At 39.0% G+C, this 26,586-nt stretch overlaps 1 protein-coding gene across 1 annotated transcript in view; it reads right to left on the bottom strand.

Annotated features, from left to right (window-relative positions):
* Positions 1-11,070: 11,070 nt before the first annotated feature.
* myo10l3 (myosin X, like 3) overlaps positions 11,071-26,586 on the bottom strand; it is a 57,993-nt gene continuing 42,477 nt past the window's right edge. Inside the window, exons 23-35 of the mRNA XM_088931146.1 lie at positions 25,678-25,771; positions 24,489-24,544; positions 23,668-23,810; positions 22,999-23,193; positions 22,365-22,522; positions 19,498-19,621; positions 18,605-18,902; positions 17,516-17,723; positions 16,746-16,882; positions 16,112-16,235; positions 14,782-15,252; positions 14,060-14,251; positions 11,071-13,465 (exon numbers count right to left, since the gene is read on the bottom strand). Coding sequence (XP_088787272.1) covers positions 13,361-13,465; positions 14,060-14,251; positions 14,782-15,252; positions 16,112-16,235; positions 16,746-16,882; positions 17,516-17,723; positions 18,605-18,902; positions 19,498-19,621; positions 22,365-22,522; positions 22,999-23,193; positions 23,668-23,810; positions 24,489-24,544; positions 25,678-25,771 — 2,305 coding nt within the window. The 3' untranslated portion in view covers positions 11,071-13,360. The remainder of the gene's footprint in view (positions 13,466-14,059; positions 14,252-14,781; positions 15,253-16,111; positions 16,236-16,745; positions 16,883-17,515; positions 17,724-18,604; positions 18,903-19,497; positions 19,622-22,364; positions 22,523-22,998; positions 23,194-23,667; positions 23,811-24,488; positions 24,545-25,677; positions 25,772-26,586) is intronic.

Below are 26,586 nucleotides of genomic sequence, written 5' to 3'. Positions count from 1 at the left end.
TAACAGAGATCTGGTCAAGTGAATGTAATGTTACTGATTTACTGAAGGTGATACATTTTGAATTGTTATATATTGCTATGAATAGGAACAAGTAATAGGTTTATTCCATGCTGGAAAGAGAAGAAAGAAAACACAACTTTTCAGCTATGGAGCCTTCTTCGGGTGTAAGCTTCATATTGCTAAGAATATGAAAATATCGAATCTAGATCAGGATTAACAATTATTTAAATAAATAACTACAATTTCCAATTGCCAAAAATATATCTGAATGGCAGTTTAGTTTGAGGCAGCTGAGTTCTTTCTTCTCTGGCACAGCTCTGACAAAAGAGTAATAAATGAGAGGCAAACTGGGATAAACATTTATTAACTAAACAGAAACTAAACAACACGTGACATAAAATAAAACATGCAATTTACTCTGTTTACAAACAGTGGCATGTGTTCTGACAGTCCCTGAAAACCCAGACTGCCAAGCAATCAGAAATCTTATATAATGCCAAAACAGGCCAACAAGAGTATGAAACCTAAATTCTGAATAAAAAAGAATACAACCCAGAGCTAAACCTCCCTTCTTGTAAACCCAGATTCTCCAAATTGAATGGGAACACCCTATTCTGAAAATGCATAAGTAACCTGGAGAGAACCTCTTTAGGGATTTTTCAAAAAGGAAATCAGAAGTTTCCTAAAATAACAGAACAGCAAGCTTTCTTGAACAAGGTTCAAATACTTAGCTAGAATCCGGTCTTAACGGTTGTTCTGAACAAAGTCCTCTCACGAAGCACTCTTCTTCTGCTGTTCTCTCTTTCTTCTACTGTATGTCTCTTTTTCTCCCTCTGCTTCCCCTGTGTCTCCTTATCCTGTCTTCCTAGGTGTTGAATGTTCACTCTTATTATGATTAACTAAAGCAATTCCCCAGAAGGTCTCTTTTGATCTGTAACTCAATGATCACCTAATGCTCAGTAAACACTTCAGCTTCTTACTTGTTGTTTCTTAGACCTTGAGAATTGCAAATATTTACTTTTTATGACCATTGTAACATTAGTAAAAAAACAGGAACAAAATAAATCATGAACAGGAATGCTTACATTATAATCCAAATACATTCTGTTTTTTTATCAGTGTAAAAATTAAACAACTACAATGACGAATTCATCAAACACTAGACACTTCTCAGACACAAGAAATAGATACAATAATATATATTTAAAATCATAGATTTCTGTATTCACATGTATGGTCACTTGCATTGTTAAGCACCTTGGGGCAACCTTGTTGTGAAAGGTCCTATATAAAAATGAATTGAATTAAATATTATACAAAACTGTTGTCACTTATAAAGAAAATATTTATTGCATCCTTGTAGGAACAAAACATCACACTCTCCCCCAAAAATGTATTTTTTGGTAGCCTATAATGTATTCTGTTATCTATGATCAACCATTAAACATTTCTGAAACTAAAAATACAGGTTTGTAATGTACATTTTTGAAGCAGATTAAAAAATATATTTTTCACATACATTTTTATAGTATGGCACCATAATAACAAGCATTTAATTATTTAAACATTACAATTGGTAAGAACCCAAAACGTATGGGTACAATTAGATCTTTTGTGCTGTATACAACCTCAGGCAGACAAGCAGGGAAAGACCATCAGGTTACTATCCTGCCATACAATGCAGACATATTTAAACCATGAAACAACGCAATCCAAATACGAATGGGCATGGAAGTTCTGCATTAAGTGGGGATCCTTATTGTTTGCTCTGACGAATGTTTGAAATACAGCTATCATCCACAAAAGGTGAATTCCTGTAAAACGAAAATGTTTAAATATCATAGTTTCATATTAGACTCTTAAAACTATTTCTTTGACGTTTTCCCCCTCTCCCCCTGTAAACAGGAGGTGTGAGGTGTAACATTTTACTTGACTTAATCACATGGATTGTTAGCGAGTGCTGTGCTTTCATGCCTGCATCACACTACACGACTTTTCCTAGGATTTTCAGTCGTAGCCTTCATGACTGTGGTGACGTGAACCACAGCAATTTTCTGTCACGGCCAATCAAAGTGACTGGAGCATTGGGCCCAAAGCTGGGGACCTCAATACATGCACCAGGCAAGGGTCATGGGAGACATTAAATACCAAATTCAACCTGCCTGCACATTTGAATGGCTGTTCAGAGGAAAAGACCGACCACACAATTATTGAAGAAAAACAGAAGAAGAGTTCCAGGGAGTGCTGCTACTGTAGATTTTGTCCCGGAGGAACTGGCTGATTGCTGGACAGTATTAGGAGCCTTTGATCACCGCTATGGAGGCTTGGAACCCACACTGCTGCTGCAAGAACAGCTTGAGCTCTATGTTCTGCAACTAGGTGAGAAACATAGGATTTGTGCATCGGACCAGCACTATCTTGTGCATGCAACTTACCCCAGTTGAGCACTCACCACTTGATTTATGGCCTAACTCTGGATGGTCAGATGTGCCTGGCTACCCCATAGGTCTGGAAACTGCACTTTGGAAGACACATGAGGTCAAGAAGGTCTTCAGTCAGCATACTGCATCTCCAGAGGTGACATGTCAAGTACGTCATCAAGTACCTGGCTGCTGGCACCAAGTTCCATGCAAGCCAAAGGGAGCTAAAGTTATAAATTTTAGCTGTCTTATCAGCTGAAAAAAGCTCCATTTTCCTTTAAACGTCATTTTTGCTATCTATGTTGTTATTTTCACAACAAACAGCAAAATTGCTTTTTCCCTTCCCAAGGGTTAGGGACTAGTTCACATGCCTCAAAGCTGTTTTTAAATTTTGAAATATTTGAAATTTTTTCAGTTTAGGATGCTAGTAAAAACGTATTTAAAAAACCAAGTTAGATCCATGCTTGAACATGTGACCAGGGCTCAATCTCCTCTTGGATAAGCACCTTTACGAACTAAACCGTCTGCCCCAAAGCAGCTGTTTTTTTTATGTAATCTCAAGATGATTAGTTTAAAATTTTAGTAACTTTTTTTTCTTGATAGAAATAGAAATATTTCTAAATAGAAAATATTGATAGGGTGACTTTAATCATACAAATCTCAACTCTGTTCTCCCGTAATACCATCAGCATGTCTCGTTCCCAACAAGAGGAGAAAACACTCTGGACCACGTTTACACTAAGATTCAGAATGCTTACAAGGCTGTACCCCTCTCCCACTGCGGAAACTCAGACCACATCACTCTGTTTCTCCTCCCAGCATACAGACAGCTGTACAGGCGAGTGAAACCAGTGGCCAGAATGGTGAAAGTGTGGCCTGAAGGAGCTGAATTAGTCCTGCAGGACTGTTTTGAATGCACTGACTGGGATGTGTTTAAAGAGGCAGACACACAGGGATCACACACCGACATACAGGAATATGCATCATCAGTCACTAGCTACATCAGGAAATGTGCTGATGATGTTACACTCACAAAAGAAATAAGAACTTTTCCTAACCAGAAACCATGGATGAACAGTGAGGTTCACATCCTAATCAAAGCAAGGGATGCAGCATTCAAATCGGGCAATAAATCCGAACTAAAGTCAGCCAGGATCAATCTAAAGAATGGTAGTAAACATGCAAAAAACACACTCAAACAGGAATTAGAGGAACACTTCACCACTAATTACCCACGGCTCATGTGACAAGGTATACAGGCCCTCACAGACTACAAAAGGAAGAACATCTGTGCATCTGCCCATGATGCCTCCCTGCCTAACGAGCTCAACACTTTCTATGCTCGGTTTGAAGCCAGCAACACAGAACCAGTCAACAGAGCTGCACCCTCCGCAGCTGACCAGGTGCTCTCACTGTCTGCTGTTGAGGTGAGGAGATCTCTGCTTAAAGTGAATACACGAGAGGCTGCAGGACCTGACGGCATACCCAGACGCGTCCTCAGAACCTGCCCCAAACAACTGGCAGGTGTATTCACAGACATTTTCAACATGTCCCTGGCCCAAGCTGTAATCCCTACCTGCTTCAAGACAACCACCATCATCCAAATTCCGAAGAAAACCAAAGTGACATGCCTTAATGACTACCGCCCGGTGGCAATAACCCCTGTTATCATGAAGTGCTTCGAGAGGCTGGTTATGGGGCACATTAAGGACACCATTCCAGACACACTGGACCAATTCGCCTACAGGCCCAACAGATCCACAGATGACGCAATCTCCATTGCCATACACTTCAGCTCAGCTTTTAACACCATAATTCCAAAGAAACTAGTCAAGAAACTCAGTGCACTGGGTCTTGACACCAGCTTCTGCAACTGGATTCTGGACTTCCTGACAGGCAGACCCCAGACTGTAAGGCTTGGAAACCACACCTCTGGCACACTAACTCTGAACACTGGGGTCCCCCAGGGTTGTGTGCTTAGTCCAGTGCTCTTCTCCCTCTACACCCACGACTGTAAGGCCAAACATTACACCAACTCTATCATCAGGTTTGCAGATGACACCACAGTTGTAGGTCTGATCACAGACAATGATGAGAGGGCCTACAGGGAGGAGGTCAATCTTCTTATATTGTGGTGTGAAGACAACAACCTCACCCTCAACGTCAGCAAAACCATGGAGCTGATCGTTGATTTCAGAAAACTGCAAAATGGTCATGCTCCTATCCACATCAATGGGACTGAATTGGAAAGGGTCAGTAACTTTAAATTCCTTGGCGTCCATATCACTGAGGACCTCACATGATTTCTCAACACCACTTGTCTGATTAAGAAAGCACAACAGCGCCTGTACTTCCTAAGACGGTTGAAGAAGGCTAAGATATCTCCCCACATCCTCACCAACTTTTACAGATGCACTACAGAAAGCATACTGACAGGTTGTATCACAGTGTGGCATGACAACTGCAGTACTGCTGACCGCAGAGCCCTACAGCGGGTGGTGAAAACTGCCCAGTCCATCACTGGGGTTGCTCTCCCATCCATCCAGGACATTTATGACATACGGTGCCTGAGGAAAGCTCTAAGCATCATCAAAGACCCCACACACCCCAGCTACAGACTGTTTGACCCTCTACCATCTGGAAAACGGAGCATTCAGGCCCGGACTACCAGACTCAGAGACAGTTATTACCCCCGCACTATCAAACTTTTAAACTCCCAGCCTCTCTCACCTACGGTCTGAACCCTTACAGTGCCTTCTCTCTTTATCAAAACTCAAACACACATTGACATTTACCTCTATGTCAAGAAGTGCACTCCCCATAATTTTGTATCCTTTGTTTCATTCTGTTGATGTATGATTTTGCACAACTGATGTTGATTTGCACATTACCTGTTACCTGATGTTGTTTTGTACATTGCCTGTTGTTGTTTTGCACATTGCCTGTAGTCTATGTCTTTCTTTTCTTATACAATTGTATTGTTTTTTGTACCACTTACCGTCTTAGAGCTAGCTTAATAGCATTTTGTTATACCACATATCTGTGTATGTGTATAATGACAATAAACTTGAACTTGAAATTGTTTTCTCTAAATATGTTTATTAACTGTCAGTCTTGTATGATTTGTCAATCAAGTGAAGGGGGAGGAAAGTAGGTGAGCACACATGGAAAGTGGGGAGAAAAATCAAGGAAATAGTCCCGGCAGTCCAATACCAGGGGGATGGGCAGAATGCTACATTGCCCCTCAGTCAGCCTCCTTGCCCCCAGGAGAAATTGTAAAGACCCAGAAGTGAATCAGTGGATCAGTGCTTTCAACAGAGCACTGTCTATAATCTTAATTGAATACAAACAGGTGACTCTGAGGGGGTAGGTGCAGATAGTACCTGGTCACAGTCACCCTCCAATCCATGTAAAGTCACATCTGGGATAATTACTTCTGATCCATTTATGCCCATAGACCTAAACTTGCTCTGGAATTTGAAGAACCTATCCTTTACCTGTAGGTCACAGTTTCACCTGAACCTTTGTCCTGCAACTCTTGGAAAGTGATATAGACATGAGCTGTTTCTATGACATGAGACATGAGCCATTACTCCATGAATTGAGCATCATATGTGGGGTTGTCAACCACATTGGTGTGACATAGGGGTGTCTCAAAGGCCATCTCAGCTAGTGTACTAAGGGGTGTTGTCCTAATATTCTGAATAATGAGGAGGACACACATGGCCTGGAAGAAATGACTCTGTGTGTGTTACTCAGAGTGGATCTTCTGCAATACCCCAAACTGACTGAAGTAGTCTCCTGTGAGCGGGTCACACACCATCTCTGTCTCCTGGTCTGGTAGCACTCCATTCATATAAACAAATTACTGCTGTAAGTTGATGGACACCAACTCCAAGGGTATGCTCATTAGGAAGGGGCTGCACTTCAAAGTGTTGCTTTAAATCTAGAGTTCCTGTGCTTAACTTAAATTATGTATCCAACACCTCTCCCAAAAACACTTAAAACTTTGTTCTTTTGTTAAACTGTTGAGCTGTACGAAGTGTATTTACAGGTTAAGCCTGTAGTAAGCATATGATTCAACCTTTTTTGGGACACATAACGTTTTAACAGAGATCATTTTATTCTAAAACTCTTCCCAGAAATAACCTTTTTTGCAACCTTCCTTTGCCTGCACTGGCACAAGGAATACCACAATGAATCATTATAAATACTTTTAAAGTAGGGTCACGACATCTGTGAATAGAAGCTGCAAATTTGCTTATTCGCCATTCAGTCAGACCAACTGAATTGTATGGAAGTGCAGACGGGATGAAGGTTGTTAACCTCAACTTTCAAATTAGCGGCACACCAGATTAAGATGATGAGACAAATCAAGCTAGTGAGTGAGCCTCTCCCTGCCCCCTGCCAAAGTACCCTCTAACCAGCACCGACATCTCAACATTGTATCATTTCTATATTATAACAAACACTCCTAGTTTTGTGTCGGCAGCATGGGGAAGGACTAGACAACTTTACAGGCTCTTTGACAGTTTAATTGTCTGTTTCTTTACAGTGGGGTGAGCTAATCACAGAGGCAGAGAGAGAGAAAGTGCAGGCTGGACACAGAGAAGAGATTAATGTTTATTTTATCTGATTACTAGAAGTTTGTGATTACTGTTGTTTCTTTTACTTTATCAATGTTATTTAAATTAAAGCCAATACATTAGTACTTTAATAATCATATAAATGAGTGTTACTTATATCTTTAACCATACATACTATATACTTTAGTACATTATGTGACGATATGGGGTGGACTTGGTAACATGGTAATTTGACTATTCATGACAGCTCTCTGCACCAAACCCTCTTATGAATGTTGAGACACTACTTACCTTGATTAAACATCTAAAAAGACAAATGACACAATAAAAAAAATCTCTCTAAACTGAATTCCAGTGATCCCATTATTTTCTAACGAACTTGTCAAAGGTTTATTCTTAGTATACAGATTTTGTATGAATTTCCCATAGTAATTTAGCAAAGTAAAGAAATACCTCAGGTCTGCTGTATTTCTGGACAGCACAGCCTTTTCAATCGATTCAGGAAAGATTTTTCCTTTAAAGATGTGATTTCCACTCAATCAATGATGTGACTCAAATATTCTACACTGTTCTGTACATTTCTTATCAAACCCATACTGCTGTAGCCTCATCTCAAATTCAATTCAAATATGCTTTATTCATCCCAAGAAGGCAATTTAATTTAAATGGTCTGCCTTATTTCTGCAAATCAATAGAATGTCAGATAGTAGGATATCATCTTCCAATCCTTGCACTACAAAACCCATCATTCATTGAGAACTTAGAAATCCTACAAGGTAACTGACTGTGAGTTTTGCAAGTGTGGTTTGCTTGGATCCCTGACAAATTGATAAGACTGAGCCAGATGTTTCCAAACTTTTCTATTTGACAATTTTGCAAATAAGTCATGAGCTCTTGGAATGGGTTAAACATCTGCCTCTCACCATATACTGTATGTACATTCCCATCATTCTTTGGCACACAAATAATGAATAGATGCTGCCCACTTTGAATAAGCTAATGGAAAGATACACCGGTGTACCAATTCCCTCCAGGTACAAATCTACTGCTTATCGCAGTGCATAGGAAACTAGACTGTATTCAGCAGCAATAAATTGTACTATAAATGTTATGCCGTGTCTTAGTGTTGAAGAGCCCATGGCTGGCTGATGGAAATAGAGATCCAGCTGCTATACACAATGGAGAGATGAAAATGGCAAATGGTCATGGAGACACATGAAGGGCAGGCGAGGGGTGACAAAGGTAGCCAAGGTCGTGTCCATGAAAATATTGGAGAAACCCGAGTGCTGACCGGAAACGCATGACTGCCCCTGTTCAGGTGTGGAATCAGAAAACAGGGCTGGCAGGTTTAGCAAATGAGGAAATATTCATGGACGCAAACAGGCAGTGGTTATTTCAGGCCACGGAAAGCTGGTTTCGTAAACAACCAGAATTCTTGGTGCGAGAGAACTACTGCAACCAAGTAGCTCAAATATCAGAGCACCGGGACAGTGGCGAGCGGAGGTTAAATAGCCAGCTGATTACTGACCAGTTAGTGGCAGGCAGCTGAAAGAGCCTTCCATACAAGGTCCAAGTATTGCCGGGCGGAGTCGAGGTCCTTGTGTGAATGCGGTGAGTCCCTGTGTTAACCGAAGACTGGGATCTCAGATCTGCCTGGGTGTAATAAGTCAAAGCTATTCAACTTTAATTTCCTAAACACAGACCCATTTCACATTAAAAAACACATGTATATTGATGAAAAAAGAAATGAAACACCACATCCTCCACACTCCGTCTGCATGGAACAGGCTAAAGAATGACTCATCCGTGAAGAGGACCTGATGCCACTGCTGACGAGTCCATCGCAGCCTCTGTCTGGCCCAAGCCAGTCAGGTGTGATGTCTGTGAGGTGTGAGAAGAGGGCCTCTGACAGGTCTCCTTGCTCTAAGGTCAGCAGCATGGAGCCTCACTGTCCTGGCACTGATGCGGGCATTGTGTCTGCCGGCAGTTTCAGCAACAGTATGGGTGGCAGATCTGAAATGATCTCTCAGATGGACCAGTCTGATGTGTCGGTCCTGCTCTGTTCATCTGTCCTGCCGGTCTGCTGAAACCTTCTTTGCAGTCGGGATACAGTGGAGCAGCTTACTCCACAGTGTTTGGCATGCTGGCACATGACATGCCTACCTGCAGCATGCAAATGGTTCTCTCTCTTGCTTCTGGTGTCATTCAAGGTATTATGGAATGCACAGAAAACTGAAAAAGTGAAAAAAGAAAAAGTGTGGCCTTTTTCTTGCATTGACCTAAGCTTTGAATTAAGGCCTTTTTAAAGGTAACCTGATCAGGCATTGTTCCAGCTGGACCTCGTTGGGTAAAAGCGCACCTAAAGAGCTTTCATGTGATTAGCAAGTTGCAATGCCCCACTGCACAAGCTGTATTGCTGGTCAGAGGGCTTAAAACAAATTATCAACTTTTTGTGAAAGTACATAAGCTATAACTATAGTATTCTCATTCCAGAAAACATTGTGTTTCTTTTTTCCATCAGTATATGTGGCATAAATGCTCTGCAGGGTCTGTAACATTGTGTACCTCTAATCAAACTAACTGCAAATGCACAGTCAAGCTTTGCCCAAACAAGGAGCACCATTTATCCTTGACTACCTGCTACATTATCAGGTACAATAACAGTTATTGTAGCCAACAATTCAGTGTAATTTTGATTTTGCTCTTTAGAAATAAAAATCTGGGGTTTTGATTTTCTAGAAGTGTCTAGTTGAGATCCTCTGATCAATTGACTACTACTGTAACTACCAAACGAGCTAGAATCAACACTTCCATTTAACATTTCCCAATTTTTTTTGCAAAATAGTTTCTTTCTTTTTTTTTGTTCGATTTTGATAAGACTTCCTTTTGAATTTGCTGTTGTATAGTTTATCTGAAATTATTGAAATAGTGGCTCCAGTGTCATTGGCAATAATCTATGCTATCACTTTCAATAACAACTTATCCAAATCAGGGTCACGGTGGACTGTAGAATATCCTGGGAAGCACTGGGCACAAGGCAAGAAACACCCTGGATAGGATGCCAGTGCCTTGCAGGACACACACACCAGAGCCAATTTACAGAAACCAATTACGGTACCCACCAGCACGTCTTACGACTATGGGAGGAAACCAGAGCACATGGAGGAAACGCACATGGACACAAGAAGGACATACAAACTCCACTAATCAACTGGGACCTCCTTAAGTTCCTGTGCACTGCTTAAGGCACACTTACATATTCAACACATTGTATGTCTATATTTTACATAGGAGTCACATATACAGTATATAGTATATATAGAGTCTTATATTAAGATTTTTAAATATAGGATAATACCACAAGAACTTGTAGCGTGACATAGATGCACATATTTGGTATAATGTTTTTAAAGTATCTGTTTCCTATAATGTAAAATGCTGTCAAAAGTGACCCAGTAACTAAGAAGTGGTACCTCTAGTGTGAGAAAGAATACTACTGTAAAAAACAGCAAATTACTGAAAAATAGGCTATTCACAGGTTGTATACTTCCATGTGAATACTTCCAAGGTCTTATTTGTGACTTAACTGAAATGTCTGGAAGATTACCTGCCATATAGTCTGAGATTTTTTCTTCTGAAAAACCAGGGGTCTGCTTGTGAGGTGTTAGTGCTCAGCTTCTATTGCTAGGTTAAAACCAATATATTTGAATAAAACTGTTACATCATAACATCATATTTTGATTATCAGTAATAGAACTCAACACTGTTAAAGAATCATTTTACCCTTGTGAGTTTAAAAAAAAAGAATATCAGCTGTGTTAAAGCACTGATTTGATGGATAAAAAATTAAAAGTATAATCATTTAAATAAACTATGACCAAGGACTCTGAAAAAAACTCTGTTATCTAAGGCTTTAGAACTTGAAGGGGATGCCTTTAGCTGATTTTAAGCACTCCAGACTTCAGATGTGTTCAGACAAATGTGAAGGTTTAAGTGTTTGTAAGTGAAAATCACAAAAGCAAAAGGAACAACAAATCAATTAACAACAAAATAAAACACAAAAGATGTAATCCAATAATTTATTAAAGCATTTTGTAAAGCCAGTTACAAATAAAAAAAACAGATTTGTTTTCTTTGTCTTCTTTTAAAAACAAGCACGATTTTCATAATAAATGCTTACATTCTTACCCTGGACTGGCTGCCTGCAGCCATCCCAGAAGCCACAGCCTAACAGTAGTAAGAGACAGGGTAGACAGCACTGGGGATGAAGCCCAGTTGTTGTGACAATATGGGTGACCATTAAACCTACCCAGACATATTCTCCAAGGAGACTGCACCACAATTGACATATTAACATTCTGCAGCACATTTGGGCATTCTGTTTCTCAAATTAAGGAGGCCTTCTAAGGTAAATAATCTACCCTTTTCAGGCTCACAGTGCACTAACTAACCCGCTGCCTCCTTCTGCAAAAGAAATAGCATGAGCTACTGTTAAATAAATACCCCTCCCTCCCCCACCCGTCACACATACAACTACTTCTTTCAAAAACAGAAAACCTTCCCTCTGTAACAGAAGTACCTGACTATGACTGCCTCTCCATCTGCCTCGGAGGCCTCTTCTTAGTACTCTTCATTTAATTCTTGCAATATCTTCAGTTTCTCAGTCACAAAATGTGCTTTATTCTAAAGGAAGAAAACATCTTTTACGGCTACAGGTCCTTCTGAATTATTTGGATTTACTCTCCTGTCACATAAAATGGAAAATTTGAAATTTGGCCGTGTAAATAAGACGGTCATTTTATGTCATCAGAAGAGCACTATTAACCTTTATCAGTAAGCTAGAGTAAATGTAAGCCTGTTCCAGATGGCCTTATGATAATTCCTTGAGAAATAAGCACTGAATTTCTCTTTCACCTTCTATAGAAGAAATCTTCACTTCCTGTCCTTTCTTCTTAGAAGCAATTAAAACATTTGGTAATAAAATGAAGACCAACTGCCAGTTTGACAACATGCCCAAAGTACCATGGAGTGGGGCAGGCAATCTCTTGTTAATCGAGTTAAAACTTTAAAATACCTGTTTGATCAGATTTCAACTTACTATGCAAATAAAATTTAGTGTGACTGTTTGCTCCCTTTTAATTAAAAATGGCAATCAGGCTCTTCTAATCTTATGGGGAATTATTCTCCAAGGTTCGAGGCCTTGACATGCAAATTTGTAAAATAGTACCCTACTTTTGACTTCAGTAACGGCTTCACAGCTGAGAGAGAAGGCATTGTAGGAATCAAAGGCAGCAAATCTAATTAAGGCATAATGACTCAGGGATTTAAATAGTTCTTCAAACTTGATATTTTGTTCTCTACTCCTATTTAACCATACCTTAAAAACTGAATGAGAGGTAAAAAGCTTAAAACAGCTAGGGGACATTTTTATTTTTCATTTATGATATTGATGTTGAAGTGGAAGCCTACTAAATTCATTTATTTATATTGTATATTATATAAATGTAGGGTTCTGCTTCTTACATAGTATACTGTAGAAAATAGTATACAAACAATTTTAACTGACATTTGAAATACTGTCACAGAAATATTCTGTGCAAAACTGACACAGATCCAACAACTGCTACAAAACAATCTGATTTCCTCACAAGAACAGGCTTGCCGAACTGAAAATCGTTCATGGTATGGATTGGATTTTGTGACAGAATCAAGAAATCATTGAAGTGGAAATGTAACCTTCAGAATGAGACCTTCATAAGAATGTGTCATTTTGCAGTGCTGAGAAGGAGTGATGGTACAATCACATGGTATGGATTGTACAAAGACTAAACTTTACTGTGAAAATCCACTAGAAATTCATCCCAGCCTGCATATGTGAGGAAAAAAAACGTTATTCAAAACTGTGCTATTATACATGAGTTGACATTGAAAACTCACTTGTAGAAGAGGCATTTGCATATGTGAGAACAAGAAAGAAGTAAAAGCAAGCAAAGATTGTTTTGTCTCTTGAAGGGTGCCATTAACAGAGAATGGACTGATAGAATCAGTGTGCTCCATCTGAATTAAAAACGAACAAATCCTTTGCAATAACTGTAGCATATACAAGAATGTGCTAGCCTTCTGCTGATGAGTTGAATACCATGGCAGAGGTTTTCCCAGGGTTATTGTTTATTTGAGTCCTTTTGTCTGGCTGGACAACAGTTTGCCCTCATTGAACTTTGGTAGTCATCTAAAACAACAGGTTATCACTCCTATGGCTTCCGAATGTCCACTCTTCCTCCTGTCAGGTCACTAACAGCTCATTGCTGAGCACGTGTTCCTGTTGTGAAGATGGGTGATGACTGGGCAGCAAGATCACCTAATCCAGGTGCTGCCTTGGCTAGACACTGATTTCACACTGCACCGTTTCTTCACGATCATGTTAATGTAGGCTTTCATGATCTTGGTGATCTCCCCAACCTGAAACAACACACTCATCAATTCCTGCTGGAAACTTTACAGAACAGCAAAACAATTAACTGCTTTGTAATTGGATACATCATGTTGAACATGTTATTTTCTCCAACTAGATACACTATGGTTGAAGAAAATAACATTTTAATTATTTACTTGGTACTTATGACCATAATACATTTCCTTTCTTTTGTGCAGTGGTGTTCAAGTGCAAGGATCAGAAATATATTACTGTAATATATAATGTTGCACATGAACAATAATTATTCACAAATACTTATCTTTAATGTGTACATAAAACAAATGAATGAGCTGAAACAAATTCAAAAAGGACTGAACGATTTTTGATGGCAACAGATGCAGTTAAAAAATTAATAAAAACAACGAAAGTAACATAACAATGCAAATGTCTATAAAGTCAGAATTTGAGGCTGCCATGGCAATTTGTATGTTTAAGACACACACTTACACTTAGCTTCTCTTAACTCCTGCATGTTTATTAAAGATTTAATGCAAATGGAATAGACAATTATATCAATTTAGAAAACACACATCTACTGTAATTATAAATGCAATAGAATGACCTACTGAAACCCTTACCTGTGGGGTCTCAAAGAACATCTCCCTCTCATCCACAGTAATTTTGTAGGTGCTAGCCTGGGGTGCACCGAAGAAGACAATGTGCTCATAGGGAAATGTCTCCAAAGGCTTGGGCTCTCCTCTCTTGTATACCGAGACATTCTCTGCACTCACTCCCAGCCACAGGTCATGGGGGAAACCTCCTTCCTTACACTAGATAGAAATACAAAACTCTGTTTTTAAGAAAGACAGCTCTCCTGTATTCTACAGAACAGCATAACTAGCCAGCTCAAAAGGAGCTTTGGCTCTTTTAGGAATGAGGTTTATATAATCATATATGAATAAAGAAACACAATGCAGCAACTCTCCCATTATTTCAAATAAAATGAATATGCAGATATTTAGAATCATTGACTAATTAATTTGCAAAAGTGACATACACAAGAAAGCTAAGCGGACCCCAGATTAGTTTAGGACAGATCTGGTTGGGTGAATCAAAAGAAGAACGGATTATCCATGAAAAAAGCAATACGTCCAATATGGAGTGAGCTATAGTACACAAACTGAAACCACCTAAGGCTTACCATTTCAGAGGATACAGTTACAATAGTATGGCATATGTGGTATTTTTGAAAAAATGCAGCAAATGAAAAGAAACAAAAGACCAAGTAATTAAAGATGGAAATTTTTTGGCCTAATACCAACTATCCATCCATCTGAACAAAGAAAGGCCTGGAACTCACCTCCACGTCAAAGAGTGTGGAGCCATATCCTGGCCATTCCATGATGATGGCCATGTACTTGAGCATGGCCTGGTGCTGTTGCAAGCCCTGCAGCCTTGACCACTTCTCCATCACGCTGGCGCGGGTGGCCGACAGCTCTTCCTTCACCCACATCTCCAGCATCTGTTCCTCTTCCACGCGCTGCTTTTTCATGGTTCCTGTCTTGAAGCTACGCCGCAAGGTTCCCTCCAGGAAGCTGGTTCTCCTTCTCTCCAGGGTGTGTCCACTGGAGCCTGCACCACTGCCCACCACACCACTACACTTGGTGGACTGCAGGATGCGGCTGCGCAGGCGCCCCACTGGGTAGATGTTGTCCAGGCACCAGCCCGACCGGCCCACGTCCCCATGCAGGTACTGAAGCCGCAGGGCAGCCAGGTGCTGGAGTGTCTCTTCTGGAGCAGGGAAGTGCCCACTAATCAGGCTTTCATGGGCCTATGACAAAGAGCAGGAGAAATAATGGGTAATTAGGTTAAAAAAAAACTAGGAGTATTATTTTTTTTTGCTTTGTTGTGGTGTAATACCAAAGTGCCTTGTCCAAAAGTAAACTTTGAAAAGAAATTCCATGTCTATGCATTTAACTTTTCCAGTAGTTTCAGGATTCTATGACATGCTCAATTTCTCTTGCTTGTAGTTACCAATAAAAAAATAGATACTGCAGTCCTAAGCAAGAATATGCATGGAATCCTCACTCTATTAAATGCGTCAAAAAATTAGGCAAAATGCTGTGTGAACAGAACATGTTTACAAGTCTTCAAACAAAATGACTCCTCTGTACGTTCACAAATGAAGGAAAATGGCAGATGGCAAAAGCACGCCCTCTTTTGACCAATTCATGAAAACACTTGGAAAGCACATGGCATTAAAAGCACACACGCTGCTTCATCAAACCCATGTGATTTCTAAGTCACAGAATTTCTGAAGTATTGTTTTATTACTAACATTATAGCCCTGACCAAGAATAACAGATAAGCAAAAGATGCAAAATATTTCTCTTGGATGTTAAGTTGTTTGAATAATTATGACAACAACTATGTACTCATCTTGCTTTAGAGGTTGTTCATCCTCTAAACCAACGGTCATGTCAAAATCACATCTCATTATGCATTTGGTCCACTCAGGAACCACCGTATTAAGTCTACAAAATGACAGACGCATATAAAATTATCCTGCAGAATGCAAAGTTTTGAAAAATGACTACATTGGATAAAATCGTTTGTGGATCTTGCCAAGTAAGTACTTAATGTTATTTTGATATTTTTTACAGCCCTTTAAATTGGCCACTGGGACTTACCTGCTCAAACATGAATGCAAACTCTACGCCATCCTTGGGAACACTCTCCACATCCAGGAAGCAGTAGAGTTTAAAATAGAGCCTCCACTGTCCTTCCTCCTCCTCTTCCTCAGTGCCCACCAGTCTGTTTAAACATCGGAGACAAGTCAATTATAATGGTTCATTTACTCAGATGCTGGCTTCATTCTGAGTCTCGTAAAAGATACCCTAAGGATAATAAGGCAAATTATTGTGTAACAAATTATAAACAAAATGTCCAAGGAATTGCATGCTAAGTAATCTAAAATAATGTATACAATTAATTTATATACCAATCAGCTATTTTTTAATATGAAAAGACATTTTGAAAAGTCTCAACCTGACCAAAAAAATGCAATGCTTTGTAAATCATCAGGGAATCCTTATACATACAGTAGAAGCCTGAGCAAGATCAGTTTAGAGTACTACCACACATTAAGCCAAGAGTAGAACTCCTCTGATTAATTTCTGCCAAAATATTCAACACAGAGAGAGTGCTCCAATGTGGCACTGCAGAAAACACCCTTCTACTAACAGATTCGCTGAGGAATTGTCAGATTCTCCATTGCATGCAGATAAGATATAATGAGTACAAAGTTCAATGCTCACAACCCACCTCTCAAACTTTGCCAGTACATCGGCCACGATGACACGACTCTCCACTGCTTTATCTGTGGTGTTGTTGTGCTCAAACAGGGCAAACATGTTGCGGCTGTCCTCCATCGCCAGGCCTCGGATCAGTTTCTCCACAACCTGGGGGCAAACAGTACGAACACTTTCCGTCAGCACTTATAGACTTGCTATTGGACTTGAATCAAGGGAGAATTATATGTCTTATTACTGCTGTTGAACAATAAGTACACTTTTGATTTTGAAGAAGATATTTCTGTCAATTTTTTGGAGTGGTGTTTTGCTTTTTAAAACAGGGTTTTCCTCTAAACAATTCCTTAACATTAAGGAGAAAACAGACATTTATTGTAATGGTAATATTACAGCATCAAGGGCAATAGCTGTCCCAGTATTTTTTTTAACGTTTTATACATTATTTTGTACAGCAGCAGGTATCCAAACCACTTTCTGGAACAACGCATCTTTTCACAATGTGGAGTGGGAATGTGCTTCAAATGTAAACCATTATCATGACTGATACTCAGAAATGATTTCAAAGTGAATGTTGGGGCATACTTATATTTATGAGAATATCAACTTGTGTTCTTCTTAGACATAGATCTGTGAATTGAGAGCAGTGGAGTGGAGCAGTGTAAACCAAATTTTTAAAAAATCCTCATTTCATTAACCTTATAAGATAACGGGGTGGTATAAAACTCGCCACACTTGTAAAGGGGAAGTGAAGAGATGCTGTAAATGACATGTAAGTGGACGTACTTCCCCAGCAGTAGTATGGGAGTTGATGGTGATCTTGCAGGAGCCTCCTCCATGGCAGTACACAGTGGTTGTCATCTCTTGCCTGGTGAGCAGTGCTGCAATCTCCTCTTGTGAGGGCACAAACTCTCGTGTCTTGGTCTTCTTCAGGGACTCGCCAATGAAAGTGGCGTACTTCTCTATTTCTGTCCCTGCAAACTGCTCCTTAATCCTGGGGCAGAAAAGAAGACACGGCATAAGAATGAGGACTCCTATCCTGGAGTCCCTGCACTGGCTTCCTGTCAAATTCCGTGTGGACTTTAAAATCCTCATGCTCACCTATAAGCTCTGCATGGCTTGGCACCTCAGTACCTGTCTGAATCATTATCGCCCTACTCCCCATCTCGCAACCTTCGCTCTTCTAATTCTGGTCTCCTAACTGTCCCCCAAGCCCGTCTACATTGTATGGGTGACAGGGCCTTCTCCTGTTATGCCCCCAAGCTCTGGAACTCTCTGCCCAAGGATATCAGAGAGTCACCTTCTCTAAACTCCTTCAAATCCAGACTCAAAACCTTCTTCTTTAGAAGAGCCTTTACTTAACTGGTTCCATTCTTCACCCCTCTGCTTTTCCTAGTACCACCATCAACGGTCTCCTCTGTATATTGTAATTGTGTTTTATCTTGTGTATTCTTATTTATTGTTGTTCTCATTCTGTAAAGCGCTTTGAGAAGCCACCTTTAAAGGTGCTATATAAAATAAAGTTGTTTTTTATTATTATTATCGCAAAAGGACAAAGAAATCTGACCCCAAAGTTCACAAAATGTAAAGCAGCAGATGAAAGCACCTGAATTTGAAGGCGTGCCCTATCAGATTTTTTGATCTGCTAGTCAAAGTCACAGCTAGTAGTTCTTTTAATTTTCTCCAGATTGAGACATATTCTTTGTATACATGCATGGCAGGAAAATGAATAGGATGAAGTACACATTGTTCTTGACATCGAACCTGAAAATGTTGCCAATTGCACAGGTTCAGAATACATCTGTCTCTGTGAGTTGCAATGCAACAGAGAGCTTCTAGACAATGAAAAGAATGAGACGGAAAGATGGATCTGACCTCTTCAGGTGGAACTTGAGATAGCGCAGGATGGCGCGACTGGGCAGGAAGGTGCAGCTCATACAGGTGAGGAGGTGCCAGTGGGCGCGGTTGGCTGCGCTGTTAGGCTGGGGCACATGGTTGGTCTGCTTGATGAGTTGGCAGTAGACTTCATCTCTCAGCGGGCGCAGATCCTGGCAAGTCTGCAGGATGCCCTGGATAATTGGCACAGGGTCTGACACGGTCTCCATTTCCTGCAGTGAGTTGAACATCTTCACTGCCTCATCCTGCAAACTGGCGTAGCCTTTCTCCTTTTGAACTAGCAAGGAAAAACACATAGGACAGTGTTATCTGCAGATGATGGCAGTCTCTTGATATTTTTTGCCAATTGCTTGATGATTACATGGGGCATTATGGCTTATTATCAAGTTTTTTACACACTGATTCAATGTACCATCTTGGAAAACTGCATAACAATAATGACTCGCTATTACAATCATTTTTTAGCATTTCACAACAACCATTAATTTGAGCATTACCATATTACAGTTACCATGTTTTTAAAATACAGTGCTAAATCATGATTATGGTAGTACAAATTTCAAATATTTTCTCAGAACAAGAGAAAAAATATCTAACCATAATGCATTTAATTAATTCTGAGAAAAAATCTTCACTTTCAAGTACAAAGAATCAATTCAGCTCTTTCTAAATAATAGGGGTGGCTCTTGGTTTTTGTATACGAAACCCAGAAATGAACAGCTCAAAATTTTATTTCAGGAGCTCTATAGGTGTTTATAAAATCAATGACTATCAAAGTCTAAAAACGTAAAAAATGAGAAAATGACACAACAGTTTAACTGAATGTCATTTACTACACAGTACAAGTGCAACTCAGAGAAGATAAGACTCACGATTCAGGTTAATGTCTCCATAGGGAAGGGGAAGTAGAGGGGAATGCAGAGGATGCTGGGTATATCGGAGGATAGGGTTCCTTCTGTATGTCTGTTCTACAGCGTCTGAGTTCAAACTATTCTCCTGGAAAAACAAGGGTAAGTACTGGGATTAGGAAAATATACAATATCTATTTCTTTGGTCAAGTTCTGCATGTGACTTTACTAAACAACATTTGGTGAGAAAAACACCTCAATCTGACAGCTCCAGTCTGAAATGCAATTATCTGCACACAGAAGTAAATGATAAGGGAAAGAAACAGCACACCATAAGAATATATGTCATGAAAAACACATTTCAGAGTCTTTTTCATAGCCAAGCTGACAAATCTTGGACGTGTATATATATATATTAGAGCAGCAAAACAAAACACAGCAAACAGAATTTCATTAAATATAGTGACTTTTAAATGTCAAATACTGTAGCTCTTGACAATGCTAATTTAGAGGCAGACACACCTTTTAAGGAGAAGTGAAGAGATGTAGATTGAAAGAGTATTATTGACTTGTTTAAGGCACACAGAGAGATTACAGAGCCTCATCTCAGCTCCAGGTACCTGATTAACTACAGCACTTCCTTTGTGACAAATAGGGGTGGCATAGGAGTGCACCTCCACAGCTGAAATGAAGAGGTGTCATGTGCAACGTGAATTAAGGTCAGTAATGTCTGCCTTAGTTAATTTGCTTATACCACAAACGATCACACAAAACACTCTCACAGACTGAGATACAGCAATGCTTTAGTAAAAGGTTTTTAGTGTAATGTCGGAAAATAATCCTATCTAGAAATGGCCAATTTCCCATTCATGGGAAAATTAGGAGTCATGGCCTCCTAATAATCCCCATCTATGAATTGGCTTCATTACTCTGTTCTCTTCCCCACTGATAGCTGATGTGTTGTGAGGGTTCTAGCGCACTATGGCTGCCTGCACATCATCGAGGTGGATGTTGCACATTGGTGGTGGTGGAGGGGAGTTCCCATTACCTGTAAAGTACTTTGAGTGGAGTGTCCAGAAAAGCACTATACAGGTGTAAGCAATTATTATTATTATTATTATTATTATTATTAAAACCTGTGAGCAAGTACCCATTGTCATGGCCATATGTGTGTGATCTATTCCTTTCAAAGGGGACAAATGTGCCTTTTGCCACTGTTTCCAACTATAGTATCTCAATGTTTTATGTTTAGTTTTCATCAAAGCATTCTGACAGTTAAACGTTCAGGATTACACATTACATTAATAATTACATTACATTAATAATGTGTACATTAATATGTTTTAATTTGATTCTAGGATGTTTTGGATTCCTGTCTAGCCCCTGACAATTTCATTCCTGAAATCAAGCAATACAAGATTATGCTACCTATAATTTATCTGATAATCAGTTTCAAAGTAACACCAATTATGCAGGAATTTGGAATTTTAAAAGCAACACACTTGGGTGGGCTTTGACTTCATTGTTTAAAGGCATGTGAAAAGATACTATATTACACTATGTTTCTGCCTTAACATTAGCTTAGAATGTTCTGGGTTAAACAACAATGGTATGGTCACTATAACCGCAAAATGAGGTTTCAAACAATTGAAGGATTTAAAAATTCAATTAAAACTTTGAAGTTTAAAAAAAATTCAGTCTGTGAACAAATAGCTGACTTCTTCCTGGATACTTTCTCTAGAATCTGGCACCAATTACTTCAGTTTAAGGAGCCCTGCACACAAACCCACACTTCATTGTGTGTGCTGTCTGACTCTCTGCCTTGTCCTATTTGCTGTCTGTTATACTTGATGATGTAAAAAAAACATATCAGCCCACTGAGAGGTACTACTGCTTTGGATTCTACAATTCTATGTAGTTGTATAAATGTAGTAGCTCCACCTGTCTGATGCTAACATTATTTTTATTGTGTAGTCTCTAATGTCTTTAAGGCTACTGCTGTTTACTAAGGAACCAAGAACTCTTCCAAATATTCTGGAAAACTATTAATAAATCTTAAAAGTATTTCCTTTCCTGGATGAAATTCTGGAACATGTAATGGGTCTCAAATTAACCATCTCAAATGACATAATTTTATTTGAAAATTTATATGTTTCATTACAAAAGGCACAGTACTGAAATGGCTCTTTTGAGAATGACAGTCATATCAAACCTGCCTTTACCGATCCTGTATTATCTCTCTACAGATTGAAATCTTGAAATTCGAATTGGTTTATCTGTCTGTTATCAAGCTCCATTACAGCTCTATTAAGGTTTAAAACATACCTTCCTAATGAGAATTTTATATTTCTATGAATGCCACTAAATCTACTCTGAAATCTGTTTTGAGAAGTGTACCACAAATTGTTTAGTTAGGCCCTTTATTTTTTATCTCTGGGTTAACTTCTTTCTAAACACAAATTCAATCTTACTTCAAACTTAAATCTAATTTTTATGCTGGTGATACCAAATTGTACACTTCTCCTTTAATGACCGTCCAGTTGATTCAATATCTAAACCTTCTGCTTGTCCACGTTCAAAATGTCAATGCACTTGCTACAAAATGGACTTTTGTTTTCTAACAGAAGATCTTCTGTAAATGTGTTGTAGTTATAGGTTTCTTATGATGGCCAGCAGATATTAACTACCTTAACTATTCACAGCTAAAATGCTGCATTAAAATACTTGCAACTGCAACACCACCTACGGGTCGAATTTCTGAGGTTTGTCCAGTGGTGCACTTTTTTCAGTTTGTATTAAAAAATTACCCACTACATACTGTTGTTTGATTTGTCAACAGATATACTAATACTAATAGTAAAGCAGCACTCTATCTGTCTGGTACATTTTACCTTTATGTCCCTGATCAGCTGCTGTGTTGGTGTCTCTATGGGCACTTTATTGTCGATCACACCCTGTATGGCCGTGGCCCATCTCATGGCTTCATTCAGCATCTTGGTGTAGAGGCGATATGAGTGCTTGCGTCCATGGACAATGATGTTCCAGTAGCCTAGAGAGATAAGTGAAGAAATTAGATAAGTACATATTTAAAACAAGAAAAAAAAGCTAAAAAAACAAAGTAGTTCTGAGATCCTGAGCTTCACAGTGAATTAAAATAACATTACATCAATCTACCCAAGTATTTTAATAAAAATCATTTATGTATTATGTACCTCGTAGACATATTCCTCAAAAAAATTAAAGAAAAAATAGCAGAGTACACACTTAGAGATAAGGAAGATACATTAATAAAGTGATTTTAAAAGAAGGAACAAAAAATATCACAATTCTTTTTTTATAGAACCTGGAAATTCTGAAGTGGCGTTAAAGACTATTCTGTGAGGTTTGGTACATTTACACTGCCTAACCATAGTCTAGCTACCACTTGGACTAATAGGTTTATTACCTTCCCTTGTCCATTTTCTAAACATTAACATTTATAAAACAGAAAGCACTAATCTGAAGCAAGTGAAAGCAAGGACTTACCAGACTCCTTGAATATCTTCTCGTCAGGCTGCACCACAGAGCAAAGGCTGTTGAGGACAAGGGTGCCCAGCTTGGAGGAGCTGCGCTCTGAGGACTTGTAGTAGTCTAGAGAGTTGTTGGTGAGGACAAACCAGCGTTTCTTCAGCTTGAGCGAGGTACTCTTCCCCCCAGACTTCACTTCTTTGTGGAGCCAGCCTGAGATAATAGGATTGACAAGCAAAGGGTGAGAGACATGCCTATAACTTTTATAAGCTTCCTAGGTTCCTTTTTCACAGTGATTAAGCAGCCACCCATGATTGTCTGATGCTCAGACTACCATGTCATTTGCTTTATGATTTAGTCACGGTCTCTTTCAAATTCTAACTCTTTACTTATTGATAGTTTAGGTATAGTTTCACTAAACGTCTGTATACTTTCCTATTCTTTTAGCACACATCTATGTGGGGCCACAAGAATTCATCTCTGTATCTTTCATAAGAAAATCTAAAACTACCTTCTGCATGTAAAAAAAAGTCTAAAATTTCAACATTGTAAGTCCCTCTGGATAAGGGTGTCAGATTATAAGATAATAAATGAAATACTACTAATATTAATACCACTGCCACTATGTAAAACTAGAAGTCACAGTCTAATTTTGTAGCCCATATGAAAGCCCAAGAGCCCAAGTACCTCTCACTAAGAACTCCTGCCCATCAATTTTGGAGTCTCCCTTAGGTTTCTGAAGCAGGCTGATCCAATGATGCATCTCTTCAGGAGTATCCGTGTTGCAGTGGATTACTCGGTTTGCTGTGATGATCACAAAAGAGTTGGGCCTAAAAGGAGAGACAGCAAAAACAGCACTTTCAGCATAGCTACATCCCACTGCTTACTATATGTTTAGTTCTTCAATCAACTTCCTGTCCTTCATGACTTTAATAATCAGATTCCACCTTCCAACGTCTACTCTCCTTTGTGAGGTGTTAAGTCTTTACTTAGGGTTGTTAGCTGAAATGGGATTTCCCTTTGCATATTTATTTATTGCATACAGTGGTATGTATTTCCATACAAGTACTAATACAGTAGTTCAGGTGGGTAGCTGCGTCAGCATGCGTAGGCTGCAAAGGAACAAGTAATAGGTTTATTCCATGCTGAAAAAAAGAAGAAAGAAAAAACACAATGTTTCGGCCGTTTCAGCACCTGAAGAAGGCTCCACAGCAGAAACGTTGTGTTTTTTCTCTCTTCTATTTTTCAGCATGGAATAAACCTATTACTTGTTCCTAATACAGTATACAAGCACCACAGGAAATTTGTTCTCAGTGACAACAATTTCTCTTTAGAATGAAAAATATTTTCCAGTACAGAGATTGTCTGATGCAAAATGTCAGAAACGAAAACATGGTTTAAATTTGTACCGTTTAAAGTGGCATTTTTGTACGTCCTTTTGTGCTTTTCATTGATTCGTCTGATAGAAAAAAACGAGACTCCAACAATGTTAGACAGAGGGTATTTACCTGTCAGGATTGTCTGAGGCACAAACGGAGTCAATCAGTCCGACATCGAGAGTCCCCTGGAACATGGAAAAACACACAGCATGTTAAAAAGAAAAGATACCGTTCTGTAAAAGAAGACTAGTCCTAAAAGTCATATACAACAGTATTATTTAAAGATATAGTAAATCATAAACCAAAACTTTGACCAAACAGTTGCAACATCCCTTTGATCTCATTTGATGGCACCTTTCTAAATTCCAGATACTTTTTGCACCATTGACTGAAAAGCTGCAACCATTTTTGATAATAATTTGGTATCAGAAGGTGTACTGAATTCTTTCATTAGTCATTTGTCTAATACTCATACATGTCATTCACAAAGTAGGTCATGTATATGCTGTGGCAACAGTATGATTTTGTATTTCTTTTTATTATTTACTATTCTATTATTGAAAAACATAATTTAGATTTGCCAATTATTTTTTCTAATTAAACAAACCATCATATCAATTTGGAATCACTAACTATATCTACACGTTTCAGCTCATAGTAGCTACTCCTGTAGCCACTTGGGCAGTGGCATGCAGATAGGCTGCTATGACACACCCATTTTTTACATTCTACAAGCTCTTTTGAAATGTAGAGGACATCCAGTGTTGTGTCCCTCACTGGAGTCACTGTGTGCCAATTGTGTGGCAGCTCTTGAGGAATCCTGATCACAGCTGGATAGAGACAAGACTCAGGCTCATTTAGTATTTAATTTCATGACCCATCGACCGCTTAAGTACTGTTGGTGTCAAGTCTCACTTGTATACCTCTGCTTCTGAGCTATTTGATTGCATGAGATATGAAATCCACCAGTGAGACACACTGATACTCATTCATTACAATAATCACGTCATCTAGTTTTATTTAGATAACATTCCTGATATTGAACCTCCTAGCTAGTTAAGTGCTGGTTACATTGCATTCTTATTTTCACATCTCACTTTAAAACTCATTATATATTTCTGTATCTCAAATGGAAGTTATGTTTTTGCTTTTAACTGGGCCTTTAAACAATTACTGCACATCAGAAATGATTACTTGCGCATTCATCAAATATAATTACAAATTATATAACAGCCATTGAGCACGGCTAGATTTCGTTGTGTATGAGACAAACCGCTAACAGAAAATCAGTGTAATGTTGTGAGGAGGGAATGCTGACCACAGCATTTTTGGGGTTAGCCTGCTCATCCTGCATCTCCAGCAGCTGCTCTGTAGTGGCGCTGTGAACCCGACTCAGCACGTTGAACCAGCCACTGAAACGACAGGGAAAAAAGCAGAGACAAGGCACGATTAGGCCATGATGCCTGCAGCTAGTGTGCAGTGCAGACGTTCAATATTGAATATTGAATTCTGCACTACCATCACATACAGAATTACATTGCAGCAGACATTTTATAGTGTGCTTTGCTGAGCACATGCACACTCTGAATGGAAACCTTCAAGTCTTGCATAAAGTCTTAATATCCATCTGCCTCCTTCCCAAAAACAAATTTTGCAGCACAAATTCATCTGTTTAATGGAAATGAGATGTTTCACAGAAGATATGAGTAAAAGCAAGATTACTTTATTCTGCCCTGTGTGAGTAATGAGAGAATTTATTGTATAATACTGCCTTGTGCTACAGTTTGACCAGTGCATGATGAGGTCATTAAAGCTGCTCTGAGTCTGTGTGCTTTGGCTCTCAGTGTGGTTCTGGGGTGTTTACTGAAAATATTCACTTGAATGATTTCATATTGTCATCTTGGCAGGAATATGGTGGTAAGAGAAAGCCAGTGAGGAAATAGCTTTTGTATGAATAAAAGATTGAGAAGAAACATGGTACAAACATTATACATGTTTAAAATATATAGTGTACAGTACATATACAGTACAGTATACATATACATTGCCTTGTAAAGCTTTACACTTTGAAATACCACATAATATTTGTTACATACAGTTCTCCACACTTTTTAAAGCAAAAAACAAAAAAGTAGTAATTAATCAGAACGAAAAATGGAACTCGTTATTGCTTAGGTGTTAGGTGCACAAATTACTTTATTGAGCCACACAATTAGGTTAACAGCCT

Source organism: Atractosteus spatula, chromosome 13 (genome assembly GCF_055471065.1).
Source record: "Atractosteus spatula isolate fAtrSpa1 chromosome 13, fAtrSpa1.hap1, whole genome shotgun sequence".
Lineage (NCBI taxonomy): Eukaryota > Metazoa > Chordata > Actinopteri > Semionotiformes > Lepisosteidae > Atractosteus > Atractosteus spatula.
This window is presented reverse-complemented; position numbering and strand designations above follow the sequence as displayed.